Source organism: Scomber japonicus, chromosome 24, assembly GCF_027409825.1.
Source record: "Scomber japonicus isolate fScoJap1 chromosome 24, fScoJap1.pri, whole genome shotgun sequence".
Classification (NCBI taxonomy): Eukaryota; Metazoa; Chordata; class Actinopteri; order Scombriformes; family Scombridae; genus Scomber; species Scomber japonicus.
In genome coordinates, this window is record NC_070601.1 from 973,659 (window position 1) to 990,087 (window position 16,429).

Here is a 16,429-nt window from a genome sequence, read left to right on the forward strand (position 1 = left end):
AGAGAGAATGCAGGTACATGGTGGTTCTGCTTTTGCTTCACTAGACCCACTTGAGTTTAACACTCACCTCTCACCTATAATGCTTGGAATATAATGAACATTTCAGCCTCGAGGGAACAATGGTGTGGCATTAGACTGCCGTTTAGTCTTACTGATAGTCTTACATATATATAGAGAGATGAATATAGATATATTTTGTAATTTATTTGATGACTATATACTCATGCATGTCCCACATCCTTTTCTGTCCTGCATGCAGCTGGTTGAGTCTAGGTAAACATGTCAGGGATTTCACATTAAACATGTCCGACTCATCAGCCTGACTCAATCATACTTTGACCTTTTGGTCAATATTCCTGTTAACACAGAGTGAGAGAGAGAGTCACAGAGAGACAGAGTGAAGAGGCAGTCTGTTGGATTCTGTTCTGAGGTTCTGCTCAGAGGTTTGGATCATGGTGGAACCAACATCGAAACCAGCTGCTGTTCTACTGCTGTTTCTGCTGCACAGCTGCCTGGCAGACCATGGTATCTCTCTCATTTCAGCTTTATTACAATAATACATGAAGTAGCTGCAAAGGTTGTATTAATAGTAGTAGTACAAGAATAAGTGACTAGTAGTGATAATACGGGTAGTTAATTAACTAGTAGTAGTTGTACAAGGGTGAGTAGAAGTAGTAATGGTATAATCAGAATATCTTATATAAAACTGTACTTTGTGCACAAATAAATGCATTTTAAAGGCTTTATATCAATGACAGCAAGTAAAGAAACATAAAATAAGTGAAAATAAGGTATGATATATATATTTATAAATGTATTTGTTAGTAGATCATTTTCACTCAAACGTTACTGTTTGTTCTTCTGTTGCCTTAAATCGACTGTAATGGATCTAAAGCTAATCTGCACCAATCAGATCTCATCTAATTATAGTTTTAGGACTCGTTGGCTAAAATCAGCTCAGGCTACGATAGTTCTCTGTTCATGAAACTGTTGTAGAAAATAACGTTTAGTCTGTCCTCACTTATATAAATGGAGTGGACAAAATAATAGAAACACCATTTAACAACACAATACACTAATTTGAAAATGATCATAAAATAGAATTTACCTCGTACCTAATAAACTGGCAACTGAGTATATATATGTATATTTATGTGTATATACTCATTAAAATGTTCAGATAAACTTTGATTAATTGGTTTAAACTCATTCTGTTTGCAGTTTTCCTCAACAGCCAGCTGGCCTCACAGGTCTTGGTCCGAAATCGACGGGCCAATCAGATGTTTGAGGAGATTAAACCAGGTAACGTTTCTGCTCTCTCTTTCTTATTCAGTGCTGTTCATTATTGAGTTTTACAGTGTGTGTATTATTCCACTAAAGGGAACCTGGAGAGAGAGTGTGTGGAGGAGATCTGTGACCATGAGGAGGCCCGAGAGGTGTTCGAGCGGACAGACAAAACAGTAAGGAGTCACTTTGTCCTGATCCGGTGATCTACGGACACTCATCAGTTTATAATCTAACCCTAGATAGACCCTAGATAGACCCTAGATAGACCCTAACCTCTGTTCTCTCTGTTCTCTCGGTTCTCCTCAGGAACAGTTCTGGGTGAAATATCTGGGTAAGTACTGCAGACTGAGCCATGAACTCTTAACCAAGCTCCACCAGAACAGATGATTGATGATGAGATTGATTTATCTGTGCTGGATTTCATCTTCCATACTTTAGATAATAAGTCTTATTTTCTGTCTTGTTTGGTTTATTAGTTTAACTCTGGTCTGGTTAATCTGGTCTAACCCTCTAACTTTCTAACTTTCTGGATAAACGTAGCAGTAGCAGCAGTTTAATGTTTTGTGTTATTTGTCAAGTGAAGTTTAATCAGACGTGTTCAAACAGGAACAAAGTCCAGAACAGCTCACACATGAGAAACCCTGAGTACACAAACATCTAACCACCTACCTACCTGTCTGTCTCTCTGCCTGTCTGTCTGTCTGTCTGTCTGTCTGTCTGTCTACCTGCCTGTCTGTCTATCTGTCTGTCTGTCTATCTGCCTGCCTGTCTGTCTGCCTGTCTGTCTGCTTGTCTCTCTCTCTACCTGTCTGTCTGTCTGTCTGTCTGCCTGTCTGTCTACCTGTCTGTCTACCTGTCTGTCTGTCTGTCTGTCTGCCTGCCTGTCTGCCTGCCTGTCTGTCTGTCTGCCTGCCTGTCTGTCTATCTGCCTGTCTGTCTGCTTGTCTCTCTCTCTACCTGTCTGTCTGTCTGTCTGCCTGCCTGTCTGTCTACCTGTCTGTCTACCTGTCTGTCTGTCTGTCTGTCTGCCTGCCTGTCTGTCTGTCTGTCTGCCTGTCTGTCTGTCTGCCTGTCTGTCTGCCTGCCTGTCTGTCTCTCTGTCTGTCTGTCTGTCTACCTGCCTGTCTGTCTGTCTGTCTGTCTGTCTGCCTGTCTGTCTATCTGCCTGCCTGTCTGTCTATCTGCCTGCCTGTCTATCTGTCTGTCTGTCTGCCTGTCTATCTGCCTGTCTGTCTGCTTGTCTCTCTCTCTACCTGTCTGTCTGTCTGTCTGTCTGTCTGCCTGTCTATCTGCCTGTCTGTCTGTCTGCTTGTCTCTCTCTCTACCTGTCTGTCTGTCTGCTTGTCTGTCTGTCTGTCTATCTGCCTGCCTGTCTATCTGCCTGTCTGTCTATCTGTCTGTCTGTCTATCTGCCTGCCTGTCTGTCTGCCTGTCTGTCTGCCTGTCTGTCTGCTTGTCTCTCTCTCTACCTGTCTGTCTGTCTGTCTGTCTGCCTGTCTGTCTACCTGTCTGTCTACCTGTCTGTCTGTCTGTCTGTCTGCCTGCCTGTCTGCCTGCCTGTCTGTCTGTCTGCCTGCCTGTCTGTCTATCTGCCTGTCTGTCTGCTTGTCTCTCTCTCTACCTGTCTGTCTGTCTGTCTGCCTGCCTGTCTGTCTACCTGTCTGTCTACCTGTCTGTCTGTCTGTCTGTCTGCCTGCCTGTCTGTCTGTCTGTCTGCCTGTCTGTCTGTCTGCCTGTCTGTCTGCCTGCCTGTCTGTCTCTCTGTCTGTCTGTCTGTCTACCTGCCTGTCTGTCTGTCTGTCTGTCTGTCTGCCTGTCTGTCTATCTGCCTGCCTGTCTGTCTATCTGCCTGCCTGTCTATCTGTCTGTCTGTCTGCCTGTCTATCTGCCTGTCTGTCTGTCTGCTTGTCTCTCTCTCTACCTGTCTGTCTGTCTGCTTGTCTGTCTGTCTGTCTATCTGCCTGCCTGTCTATCTGCCTGTCTGTCTGTCTGTCTGTCTGTCTATCTATCTGTCTACCTGTCTGTCTATCTGTCTACCTGTCTGTCTATCTGTCTATCTGCCTGTCTGTCTACCTGTCTGTCTATCTGTCTATCTGTCTATCTGCCTGTCTGTCTGTCTGTCTATCTGTCTACCTGTCTACCTGCCTGCCTACCTGTCTCTCTCTCTCTCTCTCTCCAGACTGTGACGGAACTAAAAAGACAAGAACCCAGCAGAACATCGACCTCATCAGACAGTGTATAGGAGGTAAAAACACGACACATAACATTTCAAAAGTTAATCTTATGAAATGAACATACGTTACTGACTGACTGTGTGTGTGTGTGTGTGTGTGTGTGTGTGTGTGTGTGTGTGTGTGTGTGTTGTCAGGTCAGTGTATTTATGGTAAGGGAGTGAGTTATGAAGGTAGTATCAACATCACAGTATCCGGCAAAGCGTGTCAGCGCTGGGGGGGCAGCTACCCACATCCCATTATTAGGTAACTATAAATAAATCAATAACTAGAATAACCATCAAGGAATGAATGAACAAGCTAACTACAGAAACTACTAATGAAGAAATAAACAATCTAATGGGCTTAGAATTGAACAAACTAACTAATTAACTGAGCTGATGAACTAATTACACAATTTTTAAAAAAGAACAAAAGGAGCGACTAACGAAACAACACCAGAACTAGATTTCCCCGCAGCCCATGAAATAATGAATTGTGCCTGTCTGTCTGTCTGTCTGTCTGTCTGTCTGTCTGTCTGTCTGTCTGTCTGTCTATCTGTCTGTCTGTCTGTCTGTCTGCCTGTCTACCTGTCTGTCTATCTGTCTGTCTACCTGTCTGTCTGTCTGTCTGTCTGTCTACCTGTCTGTCTACCTGTCTGTCTACCTGTCTGTCTATCTGTCTGTCTATCTGCCTGTCTACCTGTCTGTCTATCTGCCTGTCTACCTGTCTGTCTATCTGCCTGTCTGTCTGCCTGTCTATCTGTCTACCTGTCTGCCTGTCTGTCTGCCTGTCTATCTGTCTACCTGCCTGTCTGTCTGCCTGTCTATCTGTCTACCTGTCTACCTGTCTGTCTATCTGTCTGTCTGCCTGCCTATCTGTCTACCTGTCTGCCTGTCTGTCTGTCTGTCTATCTGTCTATCTGTCTACCTGTCTGTCTACCTGTCTGTCTATCTACCTGTCTGTCTGTCTGTCTGTCTACCTGTCTGTCTACCTGTCTGTCTACCTGTCTGTCTATCTGTCTGTCTATCTGCCTGTCTGTCTATTTGCCTGTCTACCTGTCTGTCTACCTGTCTGTCTGTCTGTCTGTCTGCCTGTCTGTCTGTCTACCTGTCTGTCTACCTGTCTGTCTATCTGTCTGTCTATCTGCCTGTCTACCTGTCTGTCTATCTGCCTGTCTACCTGTCTGTCTACCTGTCTGTCTGTCTGTCTGTCTGTCTGTCTGCCTGTCTGTCTACCTGTCTGTCTGTCTGTCTACCTGTCTGTCTGTCTGCCTGCCTGTCTGTCTACCTGCCTGTCTACCTGTCTGTCTACCTGTCTGTCTACCTGTCTGTCTGTCTGTCTGTCTGCCGGTCTGCCTGTCTGTCTACCTGTCTGTCTATCTTCCTGTCTACCTGTCTATCTGCCTGTCTGTCTGCCTGTCTATCTATCTGTCTGCCTGTATGTCTGTCTACCTGTCTGTCTACCTGTCTGTCTATCTGTCTACCTGTCTGTCTGCCTGTCTGTCTGTCTGTCTGTCTACCTGTCTACCTGTCTACCTGTCTGTCTATCTGTCTGTCTGTCTACCTGTCTGTCTACCTGTCTACCTGTCTGTCTGTCTGCCTGTCTGTCTGTCTACCTGTCTGTCTGTCTGCCTGTCTGTCTACCTGTCTGTCTATCTGTCTGTCTGTCTACCTGTCTGTCTACCTGTCTACCTGTCTGTCTGTCTGCCTGTCTGTCTGTCTGCCTGTCTGTCTGTCTACCTGTCTGTCTATCTGCCTGTCTGTCTGTCTACCTGTCTGTCTGTCTGTCTGTCTGTCTACCTGTCTGTCTGTCTGCCTGTCTATCTGTCTGCCTGTCTGTCTACCTGTCTGTCTGTCTGTCTATCTGTCTGTTTATCTGTCTACCTGTCTGTCTGTCTGTCTATCTGTCTGTCTGTCTGTCTGTCTGTCTGCCTGTCTATCTGCCTGTCTATCTGTCTGTCTGTCTGTCTGTCTGCCTGTCTGTCTGTCTGTCTGTCTGTCTGTCTGTAGGGAGTTCAATGCGTCCGAGCCAGACAGCATCCTGAAGGAGAACTTCTGCAGGAACCCCGACGGCAGTGCAGAAGGACCCTGGTGTTTCACTCAGGACCCGACAGTCCCGAAAGAGAAATGTGTTGTTCCCAGATGTGGCAAGTATCTGCTCGTAATACTAAAACTAGAACGATCCACTACCCATATGTACCTGGGGCAGTCTGCGTTGTGTTCTGTTAAAATGAGTCCAAAAGACAGCAAAACCGTTATTTTTAGGCTCTTTTATTCCTCTGTGAGGAATGAAACAGAACCTGAGAGAAGTTTAAACCAAACCTACTTTCACACCTGCACACCTGGACACAATCCAGATGTAAAGTGGCTGTGAATGTGGCATTGTTAGTTTTCCTAGAGTTGAATTCAGTCCCAATCTAGAAAGGTTTGGAGACACTTAAAACCAACCACATTTATTAACAATCTTTTTCTTCTTCTAAGGTGAGGACTTTGTCGACCCCACTTTGGCCCCTGAACCAGTCCGCACTGGTGAGTGTTTACCTAATTATGGCATCGACTACACTGGCGACCTGGCTGTTACCATGGGAGGCCACACCTGTCTGAAGTGGGCATCACCAGAGGCTTTGGCCCTCAGCAAGGACAAGGAGTTCATCCCCGAAGTCACTCTGCCGGGGAACAAGTGCCGTAACCCTGACAACGACCCCGAGGGCCCGTGGTGCTACGTGAACATTTATGGAAATGTGACACTCGACTACTGTGACCTGGATCTGTGTGGTAAATACTACGAGTACCAGTACGACTGCAGACTGTGATGCTGTGCCCGCCTCTTACCTGTCTCTCTCTCTCTTCACCTGTCTGTCTCCCAGAGGAACAGCTGGTGGAAGACACGCTGGTAACAGAGACAGAAGGCAGGGAGCGCTCCGTCCTCGGACCCGCCAAGAAACTATTTTTCAATCCTCGCACCTTTGGACAAGGAGAGAGTGGTAAGTCCCGCCCCCCTCTGCTGCTGCCTGGCCTCTCATTGGTCCATCACAACACACATCATCACATCGTCTGTTAACAATACGATACCTGCTCGTCCTGGTTAACCCTCCTGTTGTCCTCGAGTCAAGGAAGGAAGGGAGGGAGGAAGAGAGGAAGGGAGGGGGGAAGGGAGGAAAGAAGGAAGGAGTGGAGGGAGGAAGGGAGGGAGGAAAGAAGGAAGGAGGGAGGGAGGGAGAAAGGAAAAGAGGAAGGGAGGAAGGAAGGAAAGAAGGACAGAGGAAAAAAGGAAGGGAGGAAGGAAGGTAGGATTGAGAGAGGAAAGGAAGGAAGGAAGGAAGGGAGGGGGGAAGGGAGGGAGGAAGAAGGAAGGAAGGGGGGAAGAAAGGAAAAGCGGAAGGGAGGAAGGAAGGAAAGAAGGACAGAGGAAAGAAGGAAGGGAGGAAGGAAGGTAGGTAGGAGGGAGGAAAGAGAGAGGAAGGAAGGAAAGAGAGAAGGAAGGAGGGAGGAAGGACAGAAGGAAGGAAGGAAAGAAGGAACAGTCAAAACAGACGGGGTCAATTTGACCCGGGAGGACGACAGGAAGGTTTACCGACTGGCCCGGTTGTGTTTCAGCGTGTGGCGTTCGCCCCCTCTTTGAGAGTAAAGGCAAAGTGGACAAAAAGGAGAACGAGCTGTTGGAGTCGTACAGAGAACAACGCATCGTTGGTGGCCTCGACGCCGATGTGGCCTCAGCTCCATGGTAACCACACCCAACACAGTCCTCCACACCCAACAGAGTCCTCCACACTTAACAGAGTCCTCCACACTTAACAGAGTCCTCCACACTTAACAGAGTCCTCCAGAGTCCTCCACACTTAACTGAGTCCTCCACACTTAACAGAGTCCTCCACACTTAAAAAGAGTACTCCACACTTAACAGAGTCCTCCACACTTAAAAAGAGTCCTCCACACTTAACAGAGTACTCCACACTTAAAAAGAGTACTCCACACTTAAAAAGAGTCAGCCAGAGTCCTCCACACTTAAAAAGAGTCCTCCACACTTAACAGAGTCCTCCACACTTAAAAAGAGTCCTCCACACTTAAAAAGAGTACTCCACACTTATAAAGAGTCCTCCACACTTAAAAAGAGTACTCCACACTTAAAAAGAGTACTCCACACTTAAAAAGAGTCCTCCACACTTAAAAAGAGTCCTCCACACTTAAAAAGAGTCCTCCACACTTAAAAAGAGTACTCCACACTTAGAAAGAGTCCTCCACACTTAAAAAGAGTACTCCACACTTAAAAAGAGTACTCCACACTTAAAAAGAGTCCTCCACACTTAAAAAGAGTACTCCACACTTAAAAAGAGTACTCCACACTTAAAAAGAGTACTCCACACTTAAAAAGAGTACTCCACACTTAAAAAGAGTCCTCCACACTTAAAAAGAGTACTCCACACTTAAAAAGGGTCCTCCACACTTAACAGAGTTCTCCACACTTAACAGAGTCCTCCACACTTAAAAAGAGTCCTCCACACTTAAAAAGAGTACTCCACACTTAACAGAGCCCTCCACACTTAAAAAGAGTACTCCACACTTAACAGAGTCCTCCACACTTAAAAAGAGTACTCCATACTTAAAAAGAGTACTCCACACTTAAAAAGAGTACTCCACACTTAAAAAGAGTCCTCCACACTTAACAGAGTCCTCCACACTTAAAAAGGGTCCTCCACACTTAACAGAGTCCTCCACACTTAACAGAGTCCTCCACACTTAACAGAGTCCTCCACACTTAACAGAGTACTCCACACTTAAAAAGGGTCCTCCACACTTAAAAAGAGTCCTCCACACTTAAAAAGAGTACTCCACACTTAAAAAGAGTCCTCCACACTTAACAGAGTACTCCACACTTAAAAAGGGTCCTCCACACTTAAAAAGAGTCCTCCACACTTAACAGAGTACTCCACACTTAAAAAGGGTCCTCCACACTTAAAAAGAGTCCTCCACACTTAACAGAGTCCTCCACACTTAACAGAGTACTCCACACTTAACAGAGTCCTCCACACTTAAAAAGAGTCCTCCACACTTAACAGAGTCCTCCACACTTAAAAAGAGTCCTCCACACTTAACAGAGTACTCCACACTTAAAAAGGGTCCTCCACACTTAAAAAGAGTCCTCCGCACTTAACAGAGTACTCCACACTTAACAGAGTCCTCCACACTTAAAAAGAGTCCTCCACACTTAACAGAGTCCTCCACACTTAAAAAGAGTCCTCCACACTTAAAAAGAGTCCTCCACACTTAAAAAGAGTCCTCCACACTTAACAGAGTCCTCCACAATTAAAAAGAGTCCTCCACACTTAAAAAGAGTCCTCCACACTTAAAACAGTCCTCCACAGATCTGGGATTACATTCTTTGACAAACCAGATGCAACAGAACCTTTTATTTTTGCTTCTTGCTTCCAAAACATGGCGCCAACATGACCCACAAAGCCACGACCATCATCCCAGTCTGCTAGTCCAGTACATTCTGCACCAAAAACCCAGTTGACCCTCTGTTATCAAATATCATATCACCATACCAGTGACGTGCGGTGAGGTTGATGTCTGGTGAGGCACTGACTTCATCACAATCAGATTTACAAACATGTGAACCCGACAGAGTAGCTTATTCACCATTTGATTGGCAGCAGTTAACAGGTTATGTTTAAAATCTCATATCAGCTTTCTTTACACATACAAACTGTAGCACACAAAAAAACACATTTAATATAAAAAACGTAATTATGGTCTTACCTTTACTTATAAATGAAGTCCATGCGGCGCTCCTTCTGAACAAAAGCATCGATAACTTGTTTGTAGAAGTTTTCCTTGCTCACTGTAGTTGTAGCTTACTGTCACTTATTCTGCAGCTAATGAGTCGTAATAAGAATCACTGGGATCAGGAGCGCCCCCTGCCATGAGGCCGGAGAACTGCGTGCCTCACTTAGTGACTTTTTGCAGCCGTTTTCTGGGTTAGGGTTCGGCTCAGCACACGAAACACGCTACAAACACTGTACATTATATCAGCTAAACTATGGAAATTTAGTTCATATAGTAAAAGTGTTTGAACATGTTAATAGCGACATACAGAGAGACAGCTGTACAGCTGTACTGTCTCACTGCATAGCATGCCAGCGCAGTAAGCCGAGTTATTGCGCAATCCATGGTGAGGCTCGTCTCGCTGATGCCTCACTGCGCGTCTCTTTTCAGTGTTTGATCAGTACATGTGAAAATTCAGCGATTTTGAATTAAAAATAATCCGAAGCTGTTAAAGTTAGATAGAAAATAACGTTATTGTGCAAATCACTGGACAAATATAACCATTTATTATTTTTTTCATTTTTAAGTCTTTTTCCATGATGCCTCCCCTGACCGCACGTCACTGCACCATACAGTGTTACACTCCCGGTCCTGGTGTGTACTGAGTCTACCTGGTGTACTTGCAGGCAGGTGATGCTGTATAAGCGCAGCCCTCAGGAGCTGCTGTGTGGAGCCAGCCTCATCAGTGACCAGTGGATCCTCACTGCAGCTCATTGCATCCTCTACCCGCCCTGGAACAAGAACTTCACCATCAACGACATCCTGGTCCGCCTGGGGAAACACAATAGGGCCAAGTAAGACTACTTCCTACCTACTTCCTGGTTCCTAGTAACAGGGCCAAGTAAGACTACTTCCTACCTACTTCCTGGTTCTCAGTAACAAGGCCAAGTAAGACTACCTACCTACTTCCTGGTTCTCAGTAACAGGGCCAAGTCTGTTTCGACTGTTCCTTCTTTCCTCCCTTCTTTCCTTCCGTCTGTCCTTCCTCCCTCCCTCCTTCTCTCTTTCTGTCCTTCCTCTCTCTTTCCTCCTTTCCTTCTTTCCTTCCTCCATCCCCCTTTCTTCCTTCCTTCTGTACTTCTTTCCTTCCCTCCTTCCTTCCTTTATTTCCTTCTTCTCTCTTTCTTTCCACCCCCTACCTTCCTCCCTTCCTCTTTCTTTCTTTCCTTTCTTTCTTTCTTTCCTCCCCCCTACCTTCCTCCCTTCCTTCCTTTCCTTTCCTTTCTCCCTCCCTCTTTCCTTTTTTCCTCCCTCCCTCCTACCTTCCTTCTTTCCTTTCCTCCCTTTCTTTCTCCCTCCTTTCCTTCCTTGCTTCCTTCCTCCCTCCCTCCTTTCCTTCCTTCCTTCTTCCTCCCTTCCATCCTTCCTTCCTCCCTTCCTTCCTTGACTCGAGGACAACAGGAGAGTTAATAGATGAGAATCATGTTTTTAATGTTCATTGTCTTCCAGGTTTGAACGTGGTGTGGAGAAGATCGTGGCCATTGATGAAATCATCGTCCATCCTAAATACAACTGGAGGGAAAACCTGAACCGTGACATCGCTCTGCTGCACATGAGACGGCCGGTCACGTTCAGCGATGAGATTCACCCGGTCTGCCTGCCCAGCAAGAAGGTCGCCAAAACGTAAGATACTAACTAAGACTTTCAGTAGTCAGGGGTTCCTAATTCAGGCTCAGGAAGGTAATGGGGAGGAGAGGAAGAGAGAGGGAGGAAGGAAGATTTAATGTTGAGGAAGGGAGGGAGGGAGGGACTATTGGTGCTCTCATCTTGAGATTGAGGAGAAAAGGAATCAGTATATGGGATGAAGGGAGGAAGAAGAAAGGAAAGAAGGACAGAGGAAAGAAGGAAGGTAATGGGGAGGAAAGAAAGAGAGAGGAAGGAAGGAAGGAAGGAAGGAAGGACAGAGGAACGAAGGAAGGCAATGGGGAGGAAGGAAGGAAGGAAGCTGGGATAGTTTGAAGCTGCTGCGCCATCTGATAGTTGTTCTCTGTAAGTCTGATGACTGAAGGATATAAGGGTCGAAGGAAGGAAGGAAGGAAGGAAGGAAGGAAGGACAGAGGAAAGAAGGACGGTAATGGGGAGGAAAGAAAGAGAGAGGAAGGAAGGAAGGAAGGAAGGAAGGAAGGATGGATCTGACAGTGTGTCTCTGTCAGGCTGATGACTGAAGGGTATAAGGGTCGGGTGACCGGCTGGGGGGAAGGAAGGAAGGAAGGAAGGAAGGAAGGAAGGAAGGAAGGAAGGAAGGAAGGAAGGAAGGAAAGAAGGGAGGAAGGAAGGAAGGAAGGAAGGAAGGAAGGATCTGACAGTGTGTCTCCTTTAGGCTGATGACTGAAGGATATAAGGGTCGGGTGACCGGCTGGGGGGAAGGAAGGAAGGAAGGAAGGAAGGAAGGAAGGAAGGAAAGGAAAGGAAGGAAGGATCTGATAGTGTGTCTCTGTCAGGCTGATGACTGAAGGATATAAGGGTCGGGTTACGGGCTGGGGGAACCTGAAGGAGACGTGGAACCCGTCAGCGAGGAACCTCCCGACGGTGCTGCAGCAGATCCACCTCCCCATCGTAGACCAGGACACCTGCAGGAGCTCCACGGCCGTCAAGATCACAGACAACATGTTCTGTGCTGGTAACTACCCGCTTCCTTCCTTCCTTTCCTTCCTTCCTTTCCTTTCTTCCTTCCTTTCCTTCCTTCCTCCTACCTAACATGTTCTGTGCTGGTAACTACCCGCTTCCTTCCTTCCTTCCTTTCCTTCCTTCCTTTCCTTTCTTCCTTCCTTTCCTTCCTTCCTCCTACCTAACATGTTCTGTGCTGGTAACTACCCGCTTCCTTCCTTCCTTTCCTTCCTTCCTTTCCTTTCTTCCTTCCTTTCCTTCCTTCCTCCTACCTAACATGTTCTGTGCTGGTAACTACCCGCTTCCTTCCTTCCTTTCCTTCCTTCCTTCCTCCTACCTAACATGTTCTGTGTTGGTAACTACCCGCTTCCTTCCTTCCTTTCCTTCCTTCCTTCCTTCCTTCCTCCTACCTAACATGTTCTGTGCTGGTAACTACCCGCTTCCTTCCTTCCTTTCCTTCCTTCCTTCCTTTCCTTCCTTCCTCCTACCTAACATGTTCTGTGCTGGTAACTACCCGCTTCCTTCCTTCCTTTCCTTCCTTCCTTCCTCCTACCTAACATGTTCTGTGTTGGTAACTACCCGCTTCCTTCCTTCCTTTCCTTCCTTCCTTCCTTCCTTCCTTCCTCCTACCTAACATGTTCTGTGTTGGTAACTACCCGCTTCCTTCCTTCCTTTCCTTCCTTCCTTCCTTCCTTCCTCCTACCTAACATGTTCTGTGTTGGTAACTACCCGCTTCCTTCCTTCCTTCCCTTCCTTCCTTCCTTCCTTCCTCCTACCTAACATGTTCTGTGCTGGTAACTACCCGCTTCCTTCCTTCCTTTCCTTCCTTCCTTCCTTCCTTCCTTCCTCCTACCTAACATGTTCTGTGTTGGTAACTACCCGCTTCCTTCCTTCCTTTCCTTCCTTCCTTCCTTCCTTCCTCCTACCTAACATGTTCTGTGCTGGTAACTACCCGCTTCCTTCCTTCCTTTCCTTCCTTCCTTCCTTCCTTCCTTCCTCCTACCTAACATGTTCTGTGCTGGTAACTACCCGCTTCCTTCCTTCCTTTCCTTCGTTCCTTCCTTTCCTTCCTTCCTCCTACCTAACATGTTCTGTGCTGGTAACTACCCGCTTCCTTCCTTCCTTTCCTTTCTTCCTTCCTTTCCTTCCTTCCTCCTACCTAACATGTTCTGTGCTGGTAACTACCCGCTTCCTTCCTTCCTTTCCTTCCTTCCTTCCTTTCCTTCCTTCCTCCTACCTAACATGTTCTGTGTTGGTAACCTTTCCATTTCTACCCTCAGAGGAGTTTAAACTTCCTGTCTTCCTCCCGTCTGGTTTGACTGTTCCTTCCTTCCTTACTTTTGTCCTTCCTTCTTCTTTCCTTCCCTCCTTTCTCTCTTCCTTCTTTCCTTCCCTTCCTCCCTCCTTGACTTCCTGCCTTCCCTCCTACCTTCCTTGTTCCTCCTTCCCTCCCTCCTTCTTCCTCCATCCTTTCCTTCCTGCCTTCCTCCTTTCTTCCTCTCTCCCTCCCTTACTCCTTTCCTTCATCCCTTCCTTTCTCCCTCCTTACCTTCCTTCTTCCTCCTTTCCTTCCCTCCTTTCTCTATTCCTTCTTTCCTCCGCCCTACATTCCTCCCTCTCTTCCTCTCTCTCCCTCCTCTCTTCCTCCCTCCTTCCTTCCTTTCTCCCTCCTTCTTTCCTTCCTTGAGGACAGCAGGAGTGTTAAAGCTTTATTTCTACCTGCAGGTTACAGACCGGAGGAATCCCAGCGTGGCGACGCCTGTGAGGGAGACAGCGGAGGACCGTTCGTGATGAAGGTGAGAAGACGAAGAACCGCTCTGACTTGTTTTAACCCTCCTGTTGTCCTCGAGTCAAGGAAGGAAGGGAGGAAGAAGGAAGGAAAGGAGGGAGGGAGAAAGGGAGAAAGGAAAAGAGGAAGGAAGGAAGGAAGGAAGAAGGCAGGAAAGGAGGGAGGGAGGGAGGAAGGAATGACGGAAAGAAGGAAGGAAGGAGGGAAGCAAGGAAGGAGGGAGGGAGGGAGAAAGGGAGGGAGGAAGGACGGAAGGAAGGAAGGGAGGAAGGGAGGAAAGAAGGAAGGAAAGGAGGGAGGAAGGACGGAAAGGAGGAAGGAAGGGAGGAAGAAAGAAGGAAGGAAAGGAGGGAGGAAGGAAGGGAGGGAGGAAGAAGGAAGGAAAGGAGGGAGGAAGGAAGGGAGGAAGAAGGAAGGAAAGGAGGGAGGAAGGACGGAAGGAAGGAAGGGAGGAAAGAAGGGAGAAAGAAGGAAGGAAAGGAGGGAGGAAGGAAGGGAGAAAGAAGGAAGGAAAGGAGGGAGGAAGGAAGGAAGGAAGGAAGAAGGGAGGAAAGAAGGGAGAAAGAAGGAAGGAAGGAAAGGAGGGAGGAAGGAAAGGAGGAAGGAAGGAGGGAGGAAAGAAGGGAGAAAGAAGGAAGGAAGGAAAGGAGGGAGGAAGGAAAGGAGGAAGGAAGGGAGGAAAGAAGGAAGAGAGGGAGGAAAGAAGGAAGAAAGATAGGAAGGAAGGGAGGAAGGAAGGAAGGAAGGAAAGGAGGAAGGAAGGAAGGAAAGGAGGAAGGAAGGAAGGACGACAGGAAGGTTAAGTGTTCGTGTTTTTTTGTCCAGTACCCGGCAGAGAACCGCTGGTATCAGATGGGCATCGTGTCGTGGGGCGAAGGCTGCGACCGCGACGGGAAGTACGGCTTCTACACCCACCTGTTCAGGATGAGCAGGTGGATGAAAAAAGTTATCGAAAGATCCGGAGCAGACGACGACTAGACGCCGGACGGACAGACGGACACGCTTCGTTTCCTTTTCCTTCCCTCAGAGCGACATCATGCTAATAAAGTTTGTTAACATCTGTTCATGAATCCACTTCCTGTTCCTGTTCATGAATCCACTTCCTGTTCCTGTTGTGTGAAGAGTAAAAAGTCACATGAATCACCTCACTGACCGATGACATCATTTTCCTTTCCTTCCTCCCTCCTTGCCTTCTCTCCTACCTTCCTTCTTCCTCCCTCCTACCTTCCTTCTTCCTCCCTCTCTCCTTTTCTCCCTCCTTTCCTTTCTTCTTTCCTTCCTCCCTTCTTCTTTCCTTCCCCCTACACCCCCTTTCTCCCTCCCTTCTTCTTTCCTTCCTTCATTTCCTGCCTCCCCTCCTACCTTCCTTCCTTCCTCCTTCTTTCCTTCCCTCCTTTCTCTCTTCCTTCTTTCCTCCCCCCTACATCCCCCCTTTCTTCCTTCCTTCTTCCTCACTTTCTCCTTTCCTTCCCTCCTTTCTCTCTTCCTTCCTTCATTTCCTTCCTCCGTCCTTGACTTCCTTCCTTCCTCTTTACCTTTCTCCCTCCCTTCCTTCTTCTTTCCTTTCCTTCCTCCCTCTTGCCTTCCCTCCTACCTTCCTTCTTGCTAATAAAGTTTGTTAACATCTGTTCATGAATCCACTTCCTGTTCTGTTCATGAATCCACTTCCTGTTCCTGTTGTCGTGTGAAGAGTAAAAAGTCACATCAGCACGTTTAACACAGAGCAGCTTTTATATGAAATAAAGGAAATCTCCATGGCAACGCAAATACTGATGTCACATGATGCTTAAAGTTTACCAGCTGGTTCAAATACAAGAAAATAATCTTTCTACATTTGTACACGTTGTGAGATCATGAATCACCTCGCTGACCGATGACATCATTAAATATATAAAAAAATAAATCCAGTTTATGACTTTAGACAGTTTCCTTTCCTTCCTTCCTTCTTCCTCCCTCCTTTCCTTCTTCTTTCTCTCTTCCTTCTTTCCTTCCCCCTACATCCCCCTTTCTTCCTCCCTCCCTCCTTCCTCCCCTCTCCTTCTTTCCTCCCTTCCTTCCTCCTTCCTCCCCTCTCCTTCTTTCCTCCCTTCCTTCCTTCTTCCTCCCTCCCTTTCTTCTTTCCTCCCTTCCTTCCTTCTTCCTCCCTCCCTTTCTTCTTTCCTCCCTTCCTTTCTCCCTCCTTGACTTCCTCCCTCCCTCCTTTCCTCCCTGTTTTCCTTCCTCCATCCATTCTTCTTCTTTTATTCCCTCCTTTCTTTCTTCCTTCTTTCCTCCCCCCCTATATCCCCCCTTTCTCCCTTCCTTCCTCCTTCTTTCCTTCCTCCCTCCCTCCCTTCTTCTTTCCTTCCCTCCTTTCTCTCTTCCTTCTTTCCTCCCCCCTACAGCCCTTCTTTCTTCCTCCCTTCCTCTTTTCCTTTCTCCCTCCCTCCCTCCCTCCCTCCGTCCTTCTTCCTCCCTCCCTCCCTCCCTTTCCTTCATGCTCATCAAGATTAAAGTGAGCTCGATGGATCTTCCAGTTTGTGTTTCGAGGTAATAAAAAGAACATTGAACAGATTTAGTGTGACATCGACCTTTAGCAGCTTTAAACTGAACGCTGCGTTACAACAAGTCAAACACATTTCTGACCACAGGAAGTTAAGGAAGCAACACACAACTCCACGTTCGTCAGAGTGGAGAGAGAGAGAAAGTACACAGGAAGGAACGAAATG

At 47.0% G+C, this 16,429-nt stretch overlaps 1 protein-coding gene and 2 long non-coding RNA genes across 3 annotated transcripts; 1 reads left to right on the forward strand and 2 right to left on the reverse strand.

Annotated features, from left to right (window-relative positions):
- The first annotated feature begins 367 nt into the window (after positions 1-367).
- f2 (coagulation factor II (thrombin)) lies at positions 368-14,795 on the forward strand. The gene is made up of 15 exons (XM_053314519.1): positions 368-525; positions 1,222-1,302; positions 1,381-1,460; positions 1,594-1,618; positions 3,467-3,532; positions 3,656-3,764; positions 5,510-5,646; positions 5,981-6,274; positions 6,367-6,483; positions 7,097-7,223; positions 9,952-10,119; positions 10,775-10,948; positions 11,767-11,945; positions 13,658-13,728; positions 14,547-14,795. Exons 1-15 carry the CDS (start codon positions 453-455, stop codon positions 14,697-14,699), a joined length of 1,854 nt encoding a protein of 617 aa, XP_053170494.1. The 5' UTR covers positions 368-452; the 3' UTR covers positions 14,700-14,795.
- On the reverse strand, positions 1,647-2,810 carry LOC128354283 (uncharacterized). Its single transcript, XR_008320996.1, has 3 exons — positions 2,613-2,810; positions 2,245-2,580; positions 1,647-2,116 (listed from the first exon to the last, which is right to left on the reverse strand). It is a non-coding gene; the product is annotated as an uncharacterized LOC128354283 (long non-coding RNA).
- Positions 2,813-5,485, reverse strand: LOC128354284 (uncharacterized). Its single transcript, XR_008320997.1, has 3 exons — positions 5,272-5,485; positions 4,568-4,591; positions 2,813-3,208 (listed from the first exon to the last, which is right to left on the reverse strand). It is a non-coding gene; the product is annotated as an uncharacterized LOC128354284 (long non-coding RNA).
- Positions 14,796-16,429: the final 1,634 nt, after the last annotated feature.